This window comes from Podarcis gaigeae (genome assembly GCF_964106915.1).
Source record: "Podarcis gaigeae genome assembly, chromosome: 1".
Taxonomy (NCBI): Eukaryota; Metazoa; Chordata; class Lepidosauria; order Squamata; family Lacertidae; genus Podarcis; species Podarcis gaigeae.
In genome coordinates this window covers 30,739,325-30,762,991 of record NC_139678.1, presented here as the reverse complement: position 1 = coordinate 30,762,991, position 23,667 = coordinate 30,739,325, and the positions used below count along the sequence as shown (strand labels likewise).

Here is a 23,667-nt window from a genome sequence, read left to right as displayed (position 1 = left end):
GCATCATGAGCCAGTTCCATATGTAGCCTTGCCTTTACCAAGCTTCCTCGGCCGCCTCCTGTGCATTTTTCTGTCTCCTAATACACAGGAAATCCTCATGTATTTACCGTATTTTTCGCTCTATAGGACGCACCGGACGATAAGACGCAACTAGTCGGGGGGGGGGGGAGGAAACAAGAAGAAAAAAATTCTGAACCCCAGAAGCCAGAACAGCAAGAGGGATCTGACTTCTGGGATAGCCCCTTGCTGTTCTGGCTTCGGGGACAGCCTTTGAAGCCTCCGCAGGGCAGCGGGGTGAAGGCTTTGTGCAGCCATCCCCAAGCCAGAACAGCGAGACAGAGCGCTGCACAGCGCTCTGTCTCGCTGTTCTGGCTTTGGGCTTAACCATGCAGCCTGCATTTGCTCCATAAGATGCGCACACATTTCCCCTTACTTTTTAGAAGGGAAAAAGTGCGTCTTATAGAGCGAAAAATACGGTAATTGGTCTGGTCAGTCTCATTTGGGTATGTGAGAGCACTTCGTATAAAATCACATAAACTTGATGGAATTAGGCATCTAGGAATTTCGGTGTAACTGGGTTTTTGTGTGTGCAATCTGGATTCTTGTATACCTGTTTTGGGGGCTAAAAATGGACTGTTGGTGCCCTTCTTCTTGGTGCCAGAGTCTACATATCCATTTCTAATCTTTATAAGATTCCTAGGTTCTGGGCAAATTATTACAGTAATACTGTATGTTGCTCTGTAATCATATCTACTCTGTCAGCACCATGATTCCCTTTCAGTCTTGTAACTTCTGTATCACTTTCTAAAATCCTATTTGTTCCTTTTGTGCTTGGAGAAAGTGGATAAAGCACTTTCCCAGAACATGGCTGGTATTGTACAATAAGTGCTCTTCCATGGTTATTCACGCATGCGAGCCTTTTATCAACAATACAAGAATTTCATACCACCATTCTTTCAGTACATTAAAATAAGAACCTTCTTGAACAAACTGGAGCAAAATTAAGAAATTAGGGAACAGAAAAAAGAATGAGAGAATGTGAGAAATGTAAGCAGCGAGTTAAATGGTTTCCCCAGTATATTAGATGTATGTTCCCAGTATATTAGATGTTGACATAAACATAACACACAGTAATACATAGGTATATTTTATAATGGGACCAAAATTTGCATGTGGAGATTCTGGAGGAAGTATAGAGTTCTTTTTAATTCAGTGTACTGTAGGCTCAAATTTTACAGTAGCCACAAATTAGAGAGAATTCTATCAAAATTGTATTTCTGGGGCATTGGTCACAGGGATGGCTGAGTCAAATTCCAGTATGTTGTTGTTTAATTATAAAAGCCAGAATTCCCAAACTGTGGTATACCAGTGGTCCATGAACTTCATTCAGGTAACTTACACACTGGCACAAGTAGACGTGTCTCACTGGTTTCCCACCCCTTTTCCAGTTTGTTTTTACTCCTGTGATATATCCCAAAGGATGCCATCCTCCCTTTTCTCAGAGAAAATAGGAATGTTTTACGTATGGTAAATGTCTGTTATTGAGGGGTAGGAAGGAGAGCAAACATTGATTGGCTGAGTTTGCCTCATCTTTCCAGAGACAGGCGCACAAGGCCTTCTAGGTTGTAATTTTTATTTCTGTGCTTATTGAGAATTCTTTGTAGGGACCCAGTTGACACTGAATATATATTTTTTCTGGTTATTGATATTATTACAGTATCCTAGAGTTCCTGTGCTTGGTGTGGGGGAAGAGGAGGACTCCTGCGAAAGAGTATTATGAGTTATACATATCCCACATATCTCAAATGACAACTTGCATTATCAAGCCTACCCTTTCCATCAGGTGGAAGAGGAGAGCAGCAAATACAGTGGTACCTCGGGTTAAGTACTTAATTCGTTCCGGAGGTTTGTTCTTAAGCTGAAACTGTTCTTAACCTGAAGCACCACTTTAGCTAATGAATCCTCTTGCTGCTGCCGCACCGCCGGAACACAATTTCTGTTCTCATCCTGAAGCAAAGTTCTTAACCCAAGGTACTATTTCTGGGTTAGTGGAGTCTGTAACCTGAAGCGTATGTAACCTGAAACATATGTAACCTGAGGTACCACTGTACAAGCTTTGGCTATTCATTGTGTGAGGGTGTAGTCCACAATAAACAAATGGTTGAAATTTGGTACATTTTAGCACCACTAAAATAGCATGAATCATTTGGTGAAGGTGCTTCCCCCGCCCCCTCTTGTAGGAGGACTGTTCACTGGCAAAAACTCATATAGCTCCTTGAACAACAAGGGAGGTCTTTAGGCCTGCTCTCTCTCTTTGTGTGCAGGCTGATTAAAACGTAAAACTTTTTCAATGGTTCCTTTCTCACTGCAGGACCCTGGAGACTGACAACTTTGCCTGGGAAGGAGATACAGAGAACTGCATACGCAGTAAATTGATAGGAGGTCAACCAGGGCTTCCCAGGGCCCCGCCAAGTGCCGGCAGCTATCAGCTTCATTTTGCCCTGCAGCAGCTCCAACAGCAGAAGCTTCAGTCTCGGCAGCTTTTGGACCAGAGCCGAGCCCGGCACCAGGTAACTTAAGATGAGTGAGTCCGTCTTGGAAGATGTATCATTGTTAAATTCCAAACCCAGTCCAAATAGATCAGTGTTCAAAATAAAGCTAAATGCTGTAAATAAAGCACCCTTACCCAATTTTGTTCAATTGCACAAATTATGCAGGTTTACGTAAATGCATTTTGATTTGCATAGCTACTTCCCTGTTTCTTCCAACCCCTACAAATTGTAAATGGCAACGGAGAGCTTTAAAGAGGAATGGGCCTGTGCAAAAAGCCACACCATCTGATCACAAGCATTTACAGAAAATGCTGCCTACAAACCTTTAGTCTTTTCTTCATCATCAGAAGCCAAAATTTTAAAGAATCACAATCCAGGTTTTTTTGTGATTGTGTTATAGCCCCACAGACTTCTCTCAGACTTGAACTAATAATTTTAAGTGGATAAGGCACAGAATGGAAGCAAATTAATAATCTCTCCCCATATTTGCTTATTCTGAAACAACATTCACTCAACAGCACATCTTACACGCTGTTACTTAGCCTTGCTTTTATAAGCATATTTTCTAATCCCCTCTCCCATAAACCCATAAGCATTAGGTACACAAATAAGCTGAAGAATAACTTAATGGCACAGTTTCACAACGAATTCTGGAAAGCAAACATATAGAAAAGATCCCTTGTAGTTCAGCAGTCCCCGCTTGGTTGTTAGGACCCACTGTGTACTGTCCCTCCATTTGTACTCCCCTCTGTACTAGCAGAGCAGAAATAGTCGGCACATTTTTAATCTTTTATCCAAAAGGCTCCACGTGGGCAGTGCTCAGCTCAGGGTAGCCCTGTGAGCAAAGCTGTGTCTGTAGGGGGGTTGAAGGGGGCCATGCTGCCTGGCTGATCCCTCTTCTAATTGCTGACATTGAGATGATGTTGTTCTTGGCTTGGGGCAAAGCCATTACTCAGGAGTTTCTGTTAAAGTGATTCTTTGTTAAACCTCTGCTTGCATCCCCCGCACTCCTCCTCCTTCCCTCCAAGCACAGCCGTTCAGAGTTGTAGTTACAGAGATCTTTGCCATGCCGCAGGCTCAGGCAACACTGAAGTTTCCATTATTGAAGAAAGGGGGTTGTTCAGCGGCAGAGGCTCTCACAGCACACGCTGTAGGTTAATTTAGTTAAACATAAGATCAGTATAATTTAAATGTCAAAAAGCAACAAAATATAAATGATCTGGCTTTGCCCTTAGTAACCAGCGGGGTTTGCCATAAATCTACATGCTGACATCAGGCTGCAGCAAAAATCCACATAGCCACTGCCACCATAACCTATTAATTCGTTATATGTACCATTCAAGTTTCACGAATCATTAAGTAATAGTTTAAAACATGAATTAAAGAATATAAAGAAGGACATTATAATACATGTGTAATAGGTTTTGATGTACAAGACCAGAATTCATTCCCTCTTTGCCCATGGCCTTGTATAGCCCTGGGCAAGTAGCTTTTTCTTTAACCTCAGTTCTTTAAATTCTAAAATTGAAAACTTAATTATTGATGTCCCAGGATGGTTGTGAGAGTAAAACACATCATTTATATAGAAATTGGCAGATAAATGCTCCGTAAGTTATTAATAATGTTCAAGTATTAATTTCCTCTCACAAAATAATAGTGTGCTTGGATTTTAGGTGGGTCACATTTGATAAATTCAATTTTTTCTTTGTTTTTAGGCAGGTTCCCTTTCAGTTTTGTAGAGATCCCGATTATTTTTACTACTTCCTATTCCATTGTAACAATAGGGCTGCCATGTTGGCCACTGAAGTGTAGAGATTGTTCAAAGTTGCATTTCCTTGCTTTTGAATTATCTAAATCACAGATGGGGGACCTTAGGCCAGGGGATCAAATGCTTCCCTGCAGCACTCCCTGTTTGGCCTTTGGGACTCTCTCCAGAGCACATTTCCTCCCCAGTCACACCCCACTTCCCATGCTATACCGCTTATCAGCCCTGTTGGACTGGAACGTGCCCCTTTGGTTGATAAAAAGTATCCATCCTTGTTTTAAATTGTTCAAACTGTGAGTCCTACATAAGCTTATTTTTCAAACTGTGTTTTTGATAATGTTGTTTGTATCATGAAAGATTTTTAGGTGAAGCATCCCGCTAAAAGAAAAAGACTATGCACCAAAGCACACACTTTCCTGGCTCAGTTTCTGCTTTTGAATATAAAGCACAACAGCCATTCAATGACTACATGGAATTCTCTCTTTATTTCCCTTCTGATCACGCTCGATGTGCTTTTTCTTACTGCTATCCTCATTCTTAACTTTCTTCTCATTCTTTAGTTTGTTCCTAGGGTGGTTTACGTTCGCCATTTTCAGGGTCCTTTAGCCTTTGGTCCACAGTGCCATAACTTATTTTGGAAAGAACTTCAGTCATACACATAGAAAAATCATGCCAGGAATGTATTTAATGTATTTTTAGTGTAACAGCTGAGAAGAAGGAATGGGGGTTGGCTTTTTGGCTCATAGCTTGGGAACTCCTGGTTCAATCCTTTCTTCAGTGTGTGTCCCTCCCTCCACTTTCCCCCTTCTTTCTTTTTTCCATTCACTCTTTATTTCTTCTCATAAATCAGTGACCCTCAAAGAGAAGTTTTTCCCCATTTTGAGTTCTGTATAATGCCTAGGATATAAATCTCAAATGGAAGCAGTATCCATGCAATCTGACATGGAGAGTGTAAGTGAGAATTGTTGATTTGCATTCTTCAGACAGGGCTATTGGGAAACAGCGGGTTATCTGGCAGTGGGAGAGTCTGGGTTATATTGTAAAAGCTTGCTTTTGTTGCTGAGTTCTGCAAGAGCCCTTTGCAGAGGAAAGTTACTCTGTGTTCTGCAGCCAACAGAATTGCTTCTGGTTCTTAGAGCACTTAGGATATTTCTGCATCAGAATGGCTCCTGTTACAGGGGAACAGCAGTAACTCAGTTTCAGAGCACGTGCTTTTCACTCCAAGTCAGTGTAGATGGTACTGAACTAGATGGAGCAATGTCCACCTTGAGAGACTTTTAGGAAAAATGCAATTAAGAAGTGACGTGATAGAAGTTTGTAAAATTGTGCATGGCATTGAGAAAGCGAATAGACTTTCATAATGCTAGAACTCACTGACATCCAATGAAGCTGAATGCTTGAAGATTCAGGACAGGATTAAAAAAAATACTTCTTGGTGCGACGCGTCGTTAAACGATAGAACTTGCTCCCACAGGAGGCAGTGATGGCCACCAGTCTGAATGGCTTTAAAAGAGGATTGGACAAATTCATGGAGAAGAGGGCTGTGCTCTGCCTCCGCAGTTGGAGGCAGTAATACTTCTGGACAGTGGCGTAGCGTGGGGGGTACAGGGGGGGCCGGCCGCACCGGGCGCAACGTCTGGGGGTTAGGGTTAGGGCGCGCAAATCCACGGGTTAGGGGGCGCAAATTACTTGCCTTGTCCCGGGTGCTGACAACCCATGCTACGCCACTGCTTCTGGACACCACAGGAGGAAAGAGTGCTCTTGTGTTCAAAGCCTGCTTGTGGGTTTCCCACAAACATCTGGTTGACCACTGTTTTGAGAACAAGATGCTGGACTAGAGGGGCCATTGGTCTGATCTAGCAGGCTCTTCTTACATAGCTGCTGTTGCATCTGTGGCTGTGTTGTTTCAATCAATGCCAGAGTTCTGATGGCATTCAGGGGAAGAGTGAGGTAGTCCTACTAAATGAAAAGAAAAGTGGAAGTACAGTGGTACCTCGGGTTACAGATGCTTCAGGTTACAGACTCCGCTAACCCAGAAATAGTACATTGGGTTAAGAGCTTTGCTTCAGGATGAGAAATCGTGCGGCGGTGGCAGCACAGCGGCAGCAGGAGGCCCCATTAACTAAAGTGGTGCTTCAGGTTAAGAACAGTTTCCGGTTAAGAATAGACCTCCGGAACGAATTAAGTTCTTAACCTGAGGTACCGCTGTATGAGTCCTCCTACTGGACTAGGCTTGCAGGGTCTTCAAGGCATTACTCCCGCTCTCTATACTAACTGGCAGAGCAAAAGCGAATTCCTCAACCCACTCTAAAAAAACCCGATTAGATCCTTCTGAAGACACCACTCGTAAGGACAAAACTGAAGAATCGCAGGAAGAACAGCAGAATTCCACTGCAGAATTAAAGAGTACAAGAAGAGAGAAACAAGAACTCTAAACATTATGTGCAGTATGTAGGATGCTGGCAAAAGCTGTGACTAGCACACCCTAATCCAGAGAGCAGCCACACAGGAAGGAGAGGTGGGTGCAATGTGCTCCAACCCCACCTTCAAACAAAAATTCTGTTTTTTGCTGAATAGGTCTGGAGCCTATTCCTAAGGCAGATAGAAGAGACCAGTACCCCCTGAGCCAAGCGGGCTTCCTCTATAAGTCCTCCTATGGCAAAACTCTCTTGGAAGACTTTCCTGTCAAATGTTGCATCAACTGAGAAAAATTGTCTCTATTTTCTAGTGTTTTACAAAAGTGTGCAGTGAAGCCCAAGTAGTCACCTTGCAGATATACAAAACAGGGGAACCCCTCTTGTAGGCAGACAGAGTGGTGGCCCTCAACAAATAATGCACAGTTGTTTCCCAGGAGTGTGGTGGAGCAGGGGGCTTACCCAAAGCAACATGCAAGGGAACAGGAAGCCATGAGCTCAAATGGAGCACTGGCCAGGGCAAATAGTACCCCGTTGAGATTCCAAGTGGGGAATCTATGAATGACCTTGGGAGACGAACCAGCCACAGTTCTATTGGTTCACCTTCATGTGGCAGCGGGGCTGCAGAGGAGGTGGTAGATCCAGACTCTGAGGAGCGTGCAGCAGCTGCTGCTGATCCTGTGGTGGTGGTGGAGGTGGGCAGTGCTTTCCTCGGAGGCTGGATCTGCTGCCCCTGTAGATTCTGCCACCCAAGGCAGTTGCCTCATGTCACCTCATGGGTGGGCTCACGGTTCAAAAGTAAACATGTAGATCTATTATTACATTTTTATCTCACCCTTCCCCCAAAGTGTTCAGGGTAGCAAATGTGGTCCACATCCTCCTTCTTAGAAGAGAGAATAGGAAAAACAGTCTAAAGTAAACTTTGAGCTGCCCAGAATGGTTGGGGCAACCCAGTCTGATGAGCAGGGTACAAAAGAATATTATTATTATTATTATTATTATTATTATTATTATTATCATCATTATCATCATCACCACCATCATCATTTCCAAAGTATGGTACTTAGACAACCAGTGGTCTGTGACATTCATTTAGCGCAGGATATTACAATCGCTAAACAACAGACAGAAAAATCATTAAGACCTGCAGCAATTTTCAATTGGTCCAAGGCCATGTGTGTGGAGTTTGTGGACAGCTGGCTTAGATTTTTTATTCTTTTCTAGAATTCTCAAGAAATGTGGACTCAGCAGTTATAATGACTAATGCAAAAGGATTACAGATTTGACTGATTTCTGTCGGGAGCACTGGGAAAGCAGAAGGGTTGGGAGAAGGGCAAAGATTCAAAAGAGAGGACAGTGAAAGGCAGGTTACATTAAGATTTGATAGTGGTAGAAAGAATTTTTAACTCCACTCCATTGGTTGGAAGCAGGGAAGATTAATTCAAACGGCAGTATTTTCTATAGCCTGATGTACATAGAACTTACCACTCCAAGCTCAGATATGGTAATTTATAAACAATTGGCATTTACAAATTAATTCTTGGGAAGATTCCATTTGGCTGTCAGTTTCTATAGTCTCTGCCCATTATGTGTGTGTGGGTAGTTAGGCCTAGAATATTTTCCAATATATTTCACATGAGAAATAACATAAATCAAAACAATACCAGTCCAACCCTATAACAACTTAATGCTTGTTGGAAAAGTTCACATTAAATGTGATACAATCCATGCTGCAGAATATCTGGCTCCCTCTGGATTGTTTTATTCAACAGCTAGTTGATTGTTTTCTTCAATTTTCTGAGCTGGCAAACTACTGTTTGCTGACCACGAAATACTAATTGTGTTAGCAGAAAATCTGGTGTGCCCCTCCCCCCTCCAATGAGATTGTTCAAGAGGAGCAGTAAGCAAACTACCGTATTTTTCGCCCTATAGGATGCACTTTTTCCCCTCCAAAAATGAAGGGGAAATCTGGGTGTGTCCTATGGGGCGAATGCAGGCTTTCGCTGAAGCTTGGAGAGGGAGAGGGGTCGGTGCGCACCGACCCCTCTCGCTCTCCAGGCTACAGGAAAACATCCGCAGCCTAAGCAGCCCTGCGGGAGTTCCCACAGGGCTGTCTAGGCTGCGGATAGCAGCCTGCTTCCCGGAGCACCAGGTGCCCTGAAAGCAGAGCGCCCGGCGCTTCAGGAACACATCCGCAGCCTAGGCAGCCCTGCGGGAGGTCCCGCAGGACTCCCTACGCTGCAGATAGCAGCCTGCCGCCCGGCGCGAGAAGCGCCCTGAAGCAGAGCGCCCCACCCGCCGGAGAGACATCCGCAGTGTGTTGGAGCCCTGTGGGAGTTCCCCACAGGGCTCCCCACGCTGCGGATAGCAGCCTGCCGCCCGGCACGAAAGGCGCCCTGAAGCAGAGCGCCCCGCCCGCCGGACAGACATCGGCCAGCCCCACAAGCTCGGGGGACAGCAAGGAGGTGCAGCGCTGCCATCCCGCTGTTCCTCGACCTGGTACGGTTTCCCCGACCTGGTTTTGGGGGGGGGGATAAAGGGGGAAAAAATTTCCTTTATTTCCCCCCCCCAAAAAAACTAGGTGCGTCCTATGGGACGGAAAATACGGTAAATGCATCACTTTAGCCTTAGAGCAGGACTCTGATTTGTCAGTTTAAAAAATGGTTGTGTTTGTACTGCATTTGGCACTCCTTAGAAGCTACAGATCTCCGACATATTAAATATTGCTTGGGACAACTCATAGAATAATAGAAGTTGTAGAGCTGGAAGGCGTCATGAGGATCAAGTAGCCCAACACTCTGCAATTCAGGAATCTTTTGCCCAATGTGGGGCTTCAACCCACGACCCTGAGATTAAGAGTTTCGTGCTCTACTGTCTCAGCTATCCCAGGCCCTGTTGATGGAGAAACATGGGCAGCAAACTAATAGTTCTGTACGTATCTGCCTGTTTTTATGCCTGAATTGCTCTTGCGTCCTTCCCTCATTGCACCTGATCCATGGCAGATGAAAGCTTCTTTCTCATTTTTCTTCCCCATTTATCTGCGTCAAGATTTTCCCAGCTCTGGCTTCTTTTGCTGTGTGGTCAAACCTCTGACTTCACTTGCTGCTGTCTTGTTTGTAGAGTAGCTTCCCCTGGCTTCCTAACATACACTAAGGGGGCTCACAGTGGGATAGCTTTCTTTGAAGCTGAATCCAGAAGCTCAGGTCATTCTGTATGCTGGCTAGAGTGTAGAACAGCCAGGATTACAGCACACCAGAGAAACAAAAGCCTTTTGGATGTCTGCTGCCCCCAAGAAAAACAGTCCTGACCTTTCTTCAGCCTCTGACAGTCATGCTGTTAGAAGCTGTTTTGTTGACTCTTCCCACCGGGTGATAGAACTCCTCGTCTGCATGCAATTAGAGAAGATGCAAAGGCAGCACTGAGCAATAATCTCGCAAACATCAGGAATCTTAAGGCTCTAAGTATTGGAGAAGAGCATAAATTCAATTACTTTTTCATTGCACAGTGAACTATAGAACAAGGTGTTTGTAAAGTTAGTATTGCATTGTAAATTTCAAGTAGAAACGGTCTGGCGGGACACATAACATCTACTTCCTTACCTAGTCATAGAAGGCAGATTAAATCTACGTTTCTTTCTTTATTTTTTTGCTAGGCTCTGTTTGCTAACTTCCCAACATCCACCATCAGCTCTATGACCCTATCAACTAATTCTGGTGCCCACAGGACATCAAGTGCCATTTCTAGCAGCCAGAAGGTACCGAACCTGAACAAGGTGATGCCATCCCAGAGTGCATCTTCAAACTTGATCCCTAAGCCCCCAGCCAGCCATAGACAAGCAGTTATTAGGAAGGTGGCATCTCAGAGGATTTCCAAGTAAGTTTGTGTTCCTGAAACAGAACTCGCTATTGAAAGATGTTGATGGAGAAACATGGGCAGTAAATGACTAACTTTTCTTTGGTGGGCGGGCGGTGTCCTGATTGTTTGATGTAACTGTATTAGATAAATTTTAAGAACTGTTTGTTTGTTTTTTTCGTTTGAGGAAGGTGGGGGAAAGAGTAACCTAAATAAGATGAATTGCTGTACACCAGTGATGGCCAAACTTGGCCCTCCAGCTGTTTTGGGACTACAGTTCCTATCATCCCTGACCACTGGTCCTGTTAACTAGGGATGATGGGAGTTGTTGTCACAAAACAGCTGGAGGGCCAAGTTTGGCCATCACTGCTATACACTATGGCAGCCTTTTTCAACCTTGGGTCCCCAAGTGTTGTTGGCCTACAACTCCCATCATCCCTGACCCACTGGTCCTACTAGCTAGGGATGATGGGAGTTGTAGTCCAACAACATCTGGGCACCTAAAGTTGAGAAAGGATTTGCTATGGCATACAGCCAGGGTGGGGAATCTATTTCACCCCAAGGGCTTGATTCACACTTGACCAAGCTTTTGGGAGTCACAACATCACAAAACAAACATGCACAAAATAAATTTGCATGCACCAAAAATGCAGAGAGACAGTGCACACACACAGCAGGCATGCAGGGCCACACACACACCATTTCCAGCCAGGGGTGGAGGTGGCTAGCAAGATCCCCTGTCTGCTCTTTAGATCAGGAGTCAGCAAACTTTTTTAGGAGGGGGCTGGTTCACTGCCCCTCAGACCTTGCAGCGGGTCGAACTGCGCATGCGCGCACACATGTGCACACGTGCACGCGGTGGAGGGGGTCTTCTGTCTTCCCCCCTCCCCTCCCCCTGCTTTCCTACCTCCTCTGCTGCTCTGCCTGCGGTTGGGAGCCGGCGGCGGTGGTGGCGCCTCTCCTTTCCGGGCCAGCTTTCCCAGGCGCCAAGCACAGGGCCAGCAGGCACACCAAGCTCCAGCCAAAGCCCCGCGATGCACCCATGAAGATGCCCACAGCGCGGCCATGGATGGAGAGGCCGGCGGGATGGTGGCGAGTCTGGGCTGCGCCTCAGCGCGCGGGCAGCGAGGCTTTGAATTGGCTGGCACCAATCAAAGCAAGCTCCCTTTCTCTGCAGGGTGGGAAGAAGCCAGGAGGAGGAGGGAGGAGGCGCCGCCATGGTGTGTGTGTGTGGGGGGAAGGTGCCCCCCCAAAAATTGCAAAAAAAATGGCATAGCCTGAACGATTACTCTGATCCAAGCGGCAATTCCAGGACCGTCCATGGGCCAGATCCAGAGGGCAGTTGGGCCTGATCCAGCCCACGACCCCTGCTTTAGACAGTATCACTAAAGAGCAGACAGGGATTTCCCCCCCTTCTAACCTTACCGCTATGTACCACAGTACTAAGTCTGGAGGTAGAGTAAAACTCATCTTTGCTTCCTAGCCTCACTCCAACGTTGGAGTGGGAATAGGCGGAAATTTTGTTTTTTTAATATTAAAGAGCAGTCAGACCACTTATCTGTAATTTTAGCTCTATGGTGCTTAGTGCTAAAATTGGAAATTAGAAATCTGCCTGCCTGCTCTTTATTTCCAATCTCCTTATGATTAGTAGGTGTGCAGGACACAGTGGGACAGACATGGCAGGCTGTCAAAAGTTCCCCACTTCTAGCATTCATCCTGTTAGGACCTCATTGCACACTTCACTTTCTGTACATTGTTTCTTTGTCATGGATTTCTAATACATTAATTTTGAGCCAACAAAACTTTGCATTTCTGTATTGTGATGTATGCTTGTTCTGATCTTTATCTGTGTTTGAAAAAAATAATGTGTAATTTAGCCATTATCCTGTATCATTCTTACTTGTATTTAATGCTACAAAGAAAGCTTTAAAAACAAATTATCTTAAATACATATAGAAGTGTATTCTTATCTCCCTGTACTGGTGATATGTTTTATTTCCTGCAGTGTGATAGACTGCTTTTGTAACTTCTGTAGACTCCTAACAAAAACCTTAACTGTTGATGTTTTAAATGTGAGAACAATTTCATATTGTATTGTCCTCAGTTTTTAGTTTCAGTATAGTTTCTGGAGAGGTATTGAAATCATTGTTGCTTGTAAACTTGTCATCTTTCTATTTTTATAGAGGTCATTAAGTTGGAGTCTGACTTATCTTTCCTTGACCATTTTGTTATTTTGTGCTCCATCATGCTGCTTCTTGCTTGTCTCTTTCCTAGACTAAACAATCTCATTAATTCATTATTCTCAGTCTCTCATTATACAGAAGCCTCTCCAAGCTCCTCATAAATTATATTATCTATCTTTGGAGATATTGAGTTGCATTATAAATCTTTATTGTTGTAAATTGTGATGTTTGTTTCGCTTCCCCCAGTCTATAGGACTAGGCAGACTTCACATCAGGTGAAATATGTGTAGCTGCAGTGATGGATGCATCAGTGTGCAGCATCCTATGAAGTAATAATGACCCATAGGGATGGAAGGACCATCCTGTTAAAGGGCTTCTTTAATCCTTAGGATGGTGCCTCCTCTGGAGCACATAAACACAGCCAGAAGGAGGAGCCACCAATGTTTCCTGACCAGCAATGTCTCGCATGTCTATCAGCCAGGCCAAAATCTGTATTAAGAGCCCAACTCCTTAGTATAACCATTCTCCAGTGGTTTTTAAATTGTATGAATTTCCCTAAAATGCACAGTTGTATACACTTTGTATATCAGCATTTTTTGAACTTAAACTGCATTGCAGAAAGTGGCACAACACACCATCTGCTTAATAACTACATTCTGGTCTTCTTAAAGACTGAGAGTTTTGAATTTGTTTGATCTGATGGTGGACCAAAGAAAACCCTTCTCCATCCCTGCTGCCTGTTTTGGTTGGTTGGAACCTTCTAGCACTTAAGCATACTAATATTTGGTAGCCCGGTGTATCTAAGCCTCCACCCCAACCCCACACAATGTAAGTGTGTGTCTGCATGGCTTCTCTTGTAACAAGGTGTCTATGTAGCACAGACGTTGTTTGAAAAATACAAGAGACTAGAGGTGAATTCCCCACAATGAACAGGTATCGCCATTGCCTCTTCTGTTTCCTAGAAGAGTGTAAGATGGAGAACTGTGTTCAATGCCAAACATTGCAAATGATTCCTACGTGCGAACATACTGTGAGTACGATCAAGAGCCCAAAATTTTTTCCCTGACCATCCAACTCTGAGATTAGTGCACTGCACAGGGTAGTGTCATTGTTCCTTTCTTTCTGGTCACAGGTTTTTAGATTATTGTTCCATTAGAACAATTGCCCCTTCAATTTTTATACCTTGGCTTTCTTTTCACCTACCATGAGCCTCTGAAATAAGATGGGCTGCTAATTGAAATATTTTTGAGACTAATCCTCCAGACCCGTTTTAAAATGGGATCCAGGTGTTAAGTAAATTGGTCAGTTCAACTAGTACAGATAGCCATACCTGTTTCGATAGCCCTGTGCTGATCATAGCTTTTGTTTGACTCTCGGTGACCTGGAGGTGATGCATGTTAGTTCAGGTGACAAGCCTTTTCAGTGAGCTTGTCTGCCAAGCAGCAAGATGTGTATTTGAAGATGCCGGTGTGCTGTACTCACATATTGGCAGGGAGAATGTTTATCCTTGTGAGATGGAATTGCAGCTCCTTGGACAGACTTGACTTTACTGCGTTCTTGTGGTTTCTGCTCTGTGACAGGCATAAGTGTGGGAAAACCGGAAAAAGCTCAGCATCGAAAATGCATAGAAGGGTGAAAAAAGGAAAAGATTCCTTCACAATTTCAGAGTGTAGTCCAATTACTGAAGGCTGCAAGGAGCCATTCCGGAAATACTTTCTGAGTTGCTGTTCAGACTCTAGCATAAGTCTCCAAGTCTATTCTTGCAATTTGTGGGATCACATACTGACTTTTCTCAGTTACACAGAAATGAGAGCTCCCAATATATTCCAGAACAACTGGGGGATTGACCACATTCAAACCTCTTTCACTGATCTGTGTGTCCTTTTGTATTGTCCAGTTTGTCTTTCTTACAGAATCAAGGGGGGGGGGGGACAGCCCATGTTCTATATGCAAGAGAGATTCCCTTTTACTAAAAAACAATTCAAATGAAAACTACTTCTTAGGTGCTTCAAGTCTTATGCTTTCCATTGTTCTTCAGCCGTTTAATACAGCCCATTTGTTCTTTGTTGGTATTTCCAGCCTTTTGAACTCCACTGTCAAGAATTCCATTACATCTCATGCGAGAAAATGCTAAGAGATTTTATGTTTGGTCAAACCCCGCCCCCCCAAAAACCCCATCCTTAACAGGAAGGGATTAAGTTCTAAACAAACTCATACTTCAAGCTTTTAATCTACATTAGTAGTATTTTTTCCTCTGGTGTGGGGGAAGAATCTGCTAAACTTCTGTGCAAGTTCCAGTGCTAGGTATTGAGATAAGCAAGAGAACATGCAGTTCAGAACAAGCTGTCTCAGGAGGTTGTGGAGCATGTGTCTCCATGAAGCTTCTCAAGGAAAGGTTGAACCAAGATATTGGCCTACATGACTCCTTTGATCTGTTCATGTTATACCATTCTGTATTCTGGAGGACAAACTTACCTTTGTTGTGTTCTAGTCTTGGTAATTGCAATGCCCCTCTAGGCACATTTACTTGCAAATAATTCTTTGTGTTTAATGGAGGCCTATTCCCATGTAAAGGGACGCAGGTGGCACTGTGGGTTAAACCACAGAGCCTAGAACTTGCCACTCAGAAGGTTGGCGGTTCGAATCCCCGTGACGGGGTGAGCTCCCGTTGTTTGGTCCCTGCTCCTGCCAACCTAGCAGTTCGAAAGCACGAAGTGCAAATAGATAAATAGGTACTGCTCCAGCGGGAAGGTAAGCAGCATTTCCATGCGCTGCTCTGGTTCGCCAGAAGTGGCTTAGTCATGCTGGCCACATGACCCGGAAGCTGTACGCTGGCTCCCTCGGCCAATAAAGTGAGATGAGCGCTGCAACCCCAGAGTTGGCCACGACTGGACCTAATGGTCAGGGGTCCCTTTACCTTTACCTTTATTCCCATGTAAATATGTGCAATATTGGATATATATTTTTCTTTATCTCAAATCTGCTGCCTATTGCCTTGTCTTTTTGCTATTTCATCATAGATATAATATGATACAACCGTTGAATCTCTTTTCAAAGGTTTCTGGAGAAACTGTCTTTGAGCAATAAAGAAAACCTAAAATCTGTATTACATCTCTGAACCATCTCATTATTCCAGTCTCAGCTGGACCACATACGATCTTTAGAAGAAAAGAGATTTTTTTTAAAAAATTGCTGAATATGTGATGGATATCCTAAAGATGAATATTTCTAATTCAACAATATTTGAATAGCTTGAGAACCTCCTAGTTAGGACTCTTCCCCATTCCATCAACCACATTCATATTTTTCCCACTGAGGAAGGTAATAAGAACTAGACAAAGAAGGCTCATCTCTTGCTATATATATCACCTCCTAATTTGTAATAGTAAATTGCCTTTTTTAAAAAATAGGAAACTCCCAAACATTATAAAGACATGCAACTTATGAATTAAAAGTTTGGGGACTTTGGTGGTTTGTTATAAATGTTTATTTATTGAAATATAACTCTATCATTAGGTTGAGAAAAATACAAATTTACAGATAGTCCTGTGACACTAATATTCAAACTCACTGGATTTGTATTCATCTTCGGGCTTCTAGGGAAAGGAGTTGATGCAACCCAGAGCTCGTTCCTTGTCAGGATGGTGCCTCTCTCTAGATCAGTAGGCAGGCTCAATGTATGAGCAACCATCTCACCAAGAGAGAGGCTCTATCATCCTGATGTGCCCCAGGTGCTGAACAGCTGTTAGAAACAATGGGTGCTTTTTTGGACCTCTGTTATTTGATAAACATCTGTCTAGGCTCCTTGATGAACTTGAGGGCAAATCTCTAGGAAACAGTTGCTGGAATCCAGACATCAATTCTTGATGAGATCCAGGTGCTTGCAAATTACTGAAGTGCCAAGTCTGTCATGGAATTTAGGGTGAAACTGGTGTCATTAAAGAATTTGGGAGCAGGTTAGCTAAGGGGTCGCCCTGTAAGTGTGCTTCTCAGATGGGGTACTGCTGAGAGTTCTGCATGCCCTAGAGGTGCACTTCATTTTTACTAGAAACCAAGCTTTTAGTGTTGCTTCTCCAACCCCTGGAATCAGCTGCCATTGGAATAGGACATGAACTTTGATTTAGAGAAATGAGAAAGTGAGCGAAGTGTGGAAGGAGATAAAGAAAAGTGAAACAGCAAAAGGCTAACCATGGGTAGGAAGAGGAGTAAGAGAGAGAGAGAGAGAGAGAGAGAGAGAGACAGACAGACAGACAGACAGACAGACAGAGAGAAATCTGGAAATTAGGGGAAATGCAGCTGTCAGGAAACAAAGGAGGAGGCAGTGACCTATGATCAAGTGGAAGATCAGCAACTCCATTGGAAAGTATATGTTTATCTGCCAGCAGAACATCTAAAAGCATGTGGGATTTGGGGATATTAAATTAGTCCAAGCTTAGAGGTCAGAAATAGAGAAATACTTCTGAGTCATCTGTGCAAAGATTGTAATTTTAAATATAGCAACTTATTAGGCTGAAAAAGAGGCAGAGGGTAGGGCTCAGAGATAGGAGTAGAAGGCAGTTCTTAGGAGTAGAATGCAGCAGTGTTAATTCATAATTCTGCAGTGAGAAAAAATGTAATGCTTTTCACCTGACAAAATGCCTTGGGGCTACTTCAGATTTTAATTTTCGGATGGAAAATGACCCAGCCTATGTCTAAGTTATGTCTGAATATGAATTTGATAATGGAACTTGTAGATCTTTTGAGCTGGGTCTGTAACTTCTTGTAGGGCTGCTTTTTAAAAAAAAGTAAATTACATAATCTACTACATTACATATGCATATATCAAGTTCTCATTACATCTGCAAAATAGCAAAGATACAGTCCAGTATCTTACAGTTTTCATACATTGAAAGTAATTTGACCCATCCATTCTGTCCCTATGCTGAATCTGTTTTATAACTGTATATATATTTTTTCATTTCTGCCACTTGTCAGACTGAAAGTTGTTTTTTTTTTAGGCTGGAATATTTTATTCTCCGTGTCTACTGCATGCAGGTTTTTTGGTTTTTGTTTGCTTCCATGAATTAATTAATAAGGAAGAAAAGCACTATGCAACCCACCAAAATGGAAGCTGCTTGCTTCACTTACTTCTATCTCTGCACCATTGTGTGTTAAGTTTATAGATGTATCGTCAGGCAAATGATGGGTGCTGCTTGAGCAGGGAATGGTCTTCAAGTTCTGAGGAAGACCCATATTTTCAGCTTCTAGCTAGCAAAATGGAGAAATCCTGACAGAGGCATTGCATGTGGCACCTTGCTGTCAGTTTTCTTGAGATGTACTTGAGCTGTAATGAAAATGTGCTCCTTTCTGAATTCAATAACTGAATTGGTACATACAGCATTAATTGAAAATCTTTAAGTAGCCGGGTTACCCTTCACATTGCCTCATTTTTTTAATGATTTGTTTGTTTTGATATTCACTGAACACAAGTCCTGGCAAAATGAAACATTCCTGGAACCGAAGCACTACTTCATGGAAGAACATTTGAATTGTTCATAGGAAACTGATTATGGATTCTGCATGAATTATTTGAGAACTGAATCCATTTTGAGTAGCCCAACTATCTCTGAATCTAGACTCCTCCAGATATTTTGGACACCAGCTCCCGTCGTCCCTGACCATGGATCATGGTCGCTGGCACTGGAAGTTGGGGGGCCCATTTGTATGAACAGCACCAGGTTGGGGAAGGCTGGAGCTGCTTCTATAACCGTGTTTTACAATGTTTTTGTCATTTTAGTATACCAATTTTAAAAGATTAAGTAGCTTAGAAATGCTTTTTTAATGACTTGATTTAAAATAAAATAGACTGCATAGGTCTAGATGGGACAAAATAGTCTGATGTGGCATGAGGTTAATTTGTATGTTCCTGACAACTACACACTGATTATGCGAAGAAATAAATTGTCCAGAAAGACCTTTTGGTTCATCTGTTAATGAATACTAGAATGGCTTTACCCTTGATAGAGATGTATTTTCCCTCTCATACATGGGTGTGTGCTATCCTCTGATTCAGCGTTTTGTCTAGCAGGGCAACCTCCACAGAAGGGCACCTGAATGGATTCCAGAATAGCCTTAACAGTGCTAAATCCTGTGAGCCACTCACAAACTCCAAAGGTGAGAGAACCAAGGCATTGCAGCCAACCTTTTATTGGTTTTCCATTTGCATTGTAACTTGCCTGCCCTGACAAGCATCATAGAATAGTAGAGTTGGAAGGGACCCAAAGGGTCATGTTGTTGACCCCCTGCAATACAGGAATCAGTTTTCAGCCATTACCTCAGCCAACATGAAATGTCATAAAATAGGGTTGCCATATTTCTAACAGTGAAAATCCGGACAGTTGTTGAGCTTTTTAGGCCAAAAAAAAAAAAAAAAAGAAAAAGAAAAAAAAGAAAGAAAGAAAGAAAAGAAAAGAAAATGCAATTTTTTAGCTACTTTTTATGGCAGTCTTTAAGAAAATAGGGCCTATCCACTCCATGCTGCAGAAAAGGAGTAGTCCTTGCTTGTGCCGGGCATACGTCATGTTGGGCGGAACTTTTTCTGAATTTTTAATTGAGGAATGAAGAAAGCACTCAATAACATTTCCACTTTTAACTCAAGTGGGGGGAGTGTTTTCTTGTCCTGAATCCATATTAGTGCTAGAGCTACATTTCCCACCCCTGAAAAGCTCAAATACCAAAATGGAACATCTCCAAGCCAACTTACTTTTATCTGTCATGCTGGTGAGTACGTTGAAATCCCCTTCACTATATGGAGTACACACTCAGCTTCTCATGGTGTTGCAGTTTGATTTCGCATCAGGTCATTGTCGTCTTTTCTGGAATTGGTGGGCGATAAGCCAAGTGGAGGGACGCGGGTGGCGTTGTGGGTTAAACCACTGAGCCTAGGGCTTGCTGATCAGAAGGTCGGCGGTTCGAATCCCCGCAACGGGGTGAACTCCTGTTCAGTCCCTGCTCCTGCCAACCTAGCAGTTCGAAAGCATGTCAAAGTGCAAGTAGATAAATAGGTACTGCTCCGGCGGGAAGGTAAACAGCGTTTCCGTTCGCCAGAAGTGGCTTAGTCATGCTGGCCACATGACCCGGAAGCTGCACGCCGGCTCCCTCGGCCAATAAAGCAAGATGAGCGCTGCAACCTCAGAGTTGGCCACGACTGGACCTAATGGTCAGGGGTCCCTTTACCTTTACCTTTTAAGCCAAGTGGAGAAGAGGTTTTAGTGCAAAGAAGCAGAGGAACCTGGCCCACGCTAAGCCGTTTTTCCCCCATTTTCCAGGTCTTTTGGAAGCTTCCCCCCACATTATTTTCGCCAGAACTAGACCTTTGTCCAGCCGGTCCAGAGCCACTGATTCACTTGTAGGGCAGAGAAAGAAAAGGCCAGTGGAGGGAGGGCCAGCTTAAGGTAACAGAAGACTCATCTGCGCCTCCTTTCCTTCCATAACTGAGTAGAGTAAAAGGGGCATACCCCCCCAAGAACATGTGAGGGTGGGACTTTTTGTGAAAGGGAAAAGACTAGACACAATAAAGACCTGTAGCAAGTCTGTTCATAGTAATATGTCACTTGCCAGCATATTCTAAGAAATAAATAATGGACTCTATATTCTCTCACTGTTTGAGCTAAGCAACTGGACCCTCATATTTTTGCCACTCATGTACATGAACGCTTATGATTTTTGCAAGTTTTTGCCCTTGTGTTACAGTCACATTTTCAAACATAACTCAGAATTTGCCAATACCTTGAATTCTACAACTGTGCCTATAAAATCTTTATTGATTAAGTCAGGGCTTTCAGCAACGTTCAGTTACCTTCACTAGTTTCTTCTCTGCTTTGCTTTCTTTTAAATCCATTTTCTGTGCATGTGCTACTCTGTAGAATGCAGCCCCCTTCAAATAAATGGAAATTTTAATTGTAGCACTTGTTTTGCTTTCCAAGTCTTCCCACAACGTACTATTGGGCAGCAAAAACTCATCTCCCTGGGAGGCGCTTGGGACAATAAGTTCCCCTATGCAGGGTGGGCAGCTTCATAAAGAAGCTCCCTAGAAGGCAATGGAGAGAATCTTCTCTATGTGAGCAGAGACTGCTTTCCAAGGCAGTCTTTTCTTCACCTGAGAAGTCTTCTCCCAATCGGATTTTAATCTGAGTTTGAGAAAAATATGGAGTGCTTTTGATTCTTGTATCTCTTTTTAGGCAAATGTTACTGAGCCCCTGAAGTTCATTTTCAGGGTGGAGACTAGTGAATTTTGGCAGCATCTATAATCCTGACTCTATCCAGGTTTTCCATCATCTATATTGTAGGTTTAGGTTCCCAGGGCTTCTATAAAGTCAGAAGAGTTCTGTACATCGCCACTCTTAAGTATGCATTTTTTATGTTGAAAACTCTAGCCCCTGAGAGCTTTGGCTCCTAGTTTCAGAAAGCTCCTCATTGTCAGCTATATCTTTAAATCCTTCAGCAGGAGCAGCTGGAAACAGGAATCCCTCCAATTTCTGTGCAGTGATGCATTCCTTCCTGCACAATAGTAATCCCCTTTTAATTCCGTTCCTCATTTTCACCTTCCTGCCTCTCTCGCTTACCATAACTGACAGCATAAGTTGTCTTGAGTTTGAAACCTCCCTTCCAATGACATTTCAGGTGGGAGGCTGCTGAACTGGCTCTGTAACAATTTTTTGTGCATCAACTTTTCTTTCCAGTTGTGGGGAAAATAACTGGAGGATGAGTTTCAGTGGAATAATAGCATGAAGGTGAAAAGGTTAAGAAGCCCCTCTGCCCTTTGCCAGTTTTCCACTTCAGATTGCAGCCTCAGCAACTTCATAATGCAGAGAGAGAGAGAGAGAGAGCGCACAAAACCCCCAGTGAATAATGAACTATGGAACTGTATGTAACGTGTAATTCCATCCTTAGGTTTCCTTAGTAAGCAGTTACAGTTCTAAAATCAACCGTCTTTCGCAATTGCAACTGTTTATTCAATACAAAAAAATTCCTTCCAGTAGCACCTTAAAGACCAACTAAGTTAGTTCTTGGTATGAGCTTTCGTGTGCATGCACACTTCTTCAGATACACACTTTGTATATGTGTATCTGAAGAAGTGTGCATGCACACGAAAGCTCATACCAAGAACTAACTTAGTTGGTCTTTAAGGTGCTACTGGAAGGAATTTTTTTGTTTTGACTATGGCAGACCAACACGGCTACCTATCTGTAACTGTTTATTCAATGATCATATTTTCAGTTGAAGTTGATTGAATCCCGGCAAAGTTGAAAGCTGCTTTCTCAAGAGAGCATCTGGTGAATAATGTCAAACACTGTAGCCACCTTCCCCACTAAATCTGAGGGATGGTGCTTGCTTCTAATGAGTAACGAATAGATACTTTTAATCCTCAGCTGATGAGAATGACCTGCCCCTCGTACTTTGGGTCAGCCACTTTGTCTTTGTTTTACAAGAGGAAGAAGATGTTTCCTGTTATCTGCTGGTTTTATGCTACAAAGAGTCCAAGTAATCCAAGTCTACAGAGTATTTCTCTGCTGTAGAAAACACTTTTGGAACTCTGGAATGAGAGAAAAAGTAGTGTGTCAAACCAGCTCCCTGAGTTGAGAGCAGAGTAGGATGAGTGTATTTGGGATGGAATAATCTTGGACTATACCATTTCAGCCTGCAGATAAAGGTTCATTGTTTTTAATGATTCCCTCCATTTTTTCAACAAAACATAACACATGATAAGCTGGCACATTTGAGAGAGAAGCTTTGCATATCTCTCTTGATGATGCGTTTGTTTATTGCATGGGTTGACAATTCATCTTGATCTTGTGTATGTGATATTGAGCAAGGGGATTCCAGACCCACTCCTTCCTTGTACATTCCCCTGAACCCTCTGAAAAGCTTTTACTCTTAAAAATTACTTACTATTTGATTGGGGCAATTTGCCTCTCCTCCAACAACCTCCAAGCCTTCACAGAGGGTTCTCTGACCCTCAGAGGAGACTTTTGAAGGGGTACAAGAGACGATAACATGGCGAAGAGGGCCAAGAAGCCCCTTGCCCAAGAATCCCCTAGCATTGGATAGAAATCATTGCCATTTATGTTTAATAAATTGTATGATTTCCCCTTTCTTCAATTTTTTTTATTATACATGCCCTTCTTAAATCTTAGCTCATCTGTAAGCTCCTTAAGCAGCCACGGTGGTTTCTTTAGAGGCCTCCCACTTTTCTTTCTTGTTAGAATTGTCTGCATTTGGGCCTTCAGTATTTCACCTTTAAGAAATTCCCATCCATCTTGGATTTCCTTCTCTTTGAGTATTTCTGACCTTAGTGGTTTCTTAAGCTGTTTGAAATCAGCCTTCTTAATCAAGCTCAGATAGTGGTTCTGTTATGTACAAAGCATTTTTCATGCATGGCAATATTCCCAAAAGGTCACTCCTGTGATCAAAATATCAATGTAGGGCAAACCAACAAAAAGTTACATCTTTGGCTACTCATGAATCAGACACAGAGCATGTGGAAATGATTAAGTATCTCTGTGTATTAAGATGCATTTTAATGTGTGTGGATATGGGGGAGTGTGGGTTTGGAGCTTGCAAACCAAACTTGTAATGTGCGAAGTGGCCTTGGGATGTCCAGAATCCTCAAAGCCTATGACCTGAGTAGGACGGGGGAAAGGCAAAGACTCATTCATTAGCTCAAACAGTTATTGCAATATAGCAGGGTTTAACGCCAGCAAAAGAGAAAGTGAAAAAAATATGGTCACAAAATAGAGTATTTCCATAGCAGACTTTAGTCACAGATATACATGTTTTTGCATACTAGTATTAAAGCAATGTGGGGTTGAAATAAAAGTTTTATCTTAACTCTAATGCTACTGTTACAAGGCCAATAATTT

The 23,667-nt window shown here is 43.0% G+C and overlaps 1 protein-coding gene across 5 annotated transcripts in view; it reads left to right on the top strand.

Moving 5' to 3' along the window:
• TTLL5 (tubulin tyrosine ligase like 5) overlaps positions 1-23,667 on the top strand; it is a 112,514-nt gene that overhangs the window by 87,512 nt on the left and 1,335 nt on the right. For 2 of the 5 annotated variants that reach the window (XM_083731164.1, XM_083731163.1), the window contains exons 32-35: positions 2,372-2,570; positions 10,384-10,604; positions 18,834-18,919; positions 20,074-20,199. In XM_083731164.1, coding sequence (XP_083587290.1) covers positions 2,372-2,570; positions 10,384-10,604; positions 18,834-18,919; positions 20,074-20,198 — 631 coding nt within the window. In that variant the 3' untranslated portion in view covers position 20,199. The remainder of the gene's footprint in view (positions 1-2,371; positions 2,571-10,383; positions 10,605-18,833; positions 18,920-20,073; positions 20,200-23,667) is intronic. The other 3 variants (XM_083731166.1, XM_083731165.1, XM_083731167.1) reach the window with 2 other exon arrangements.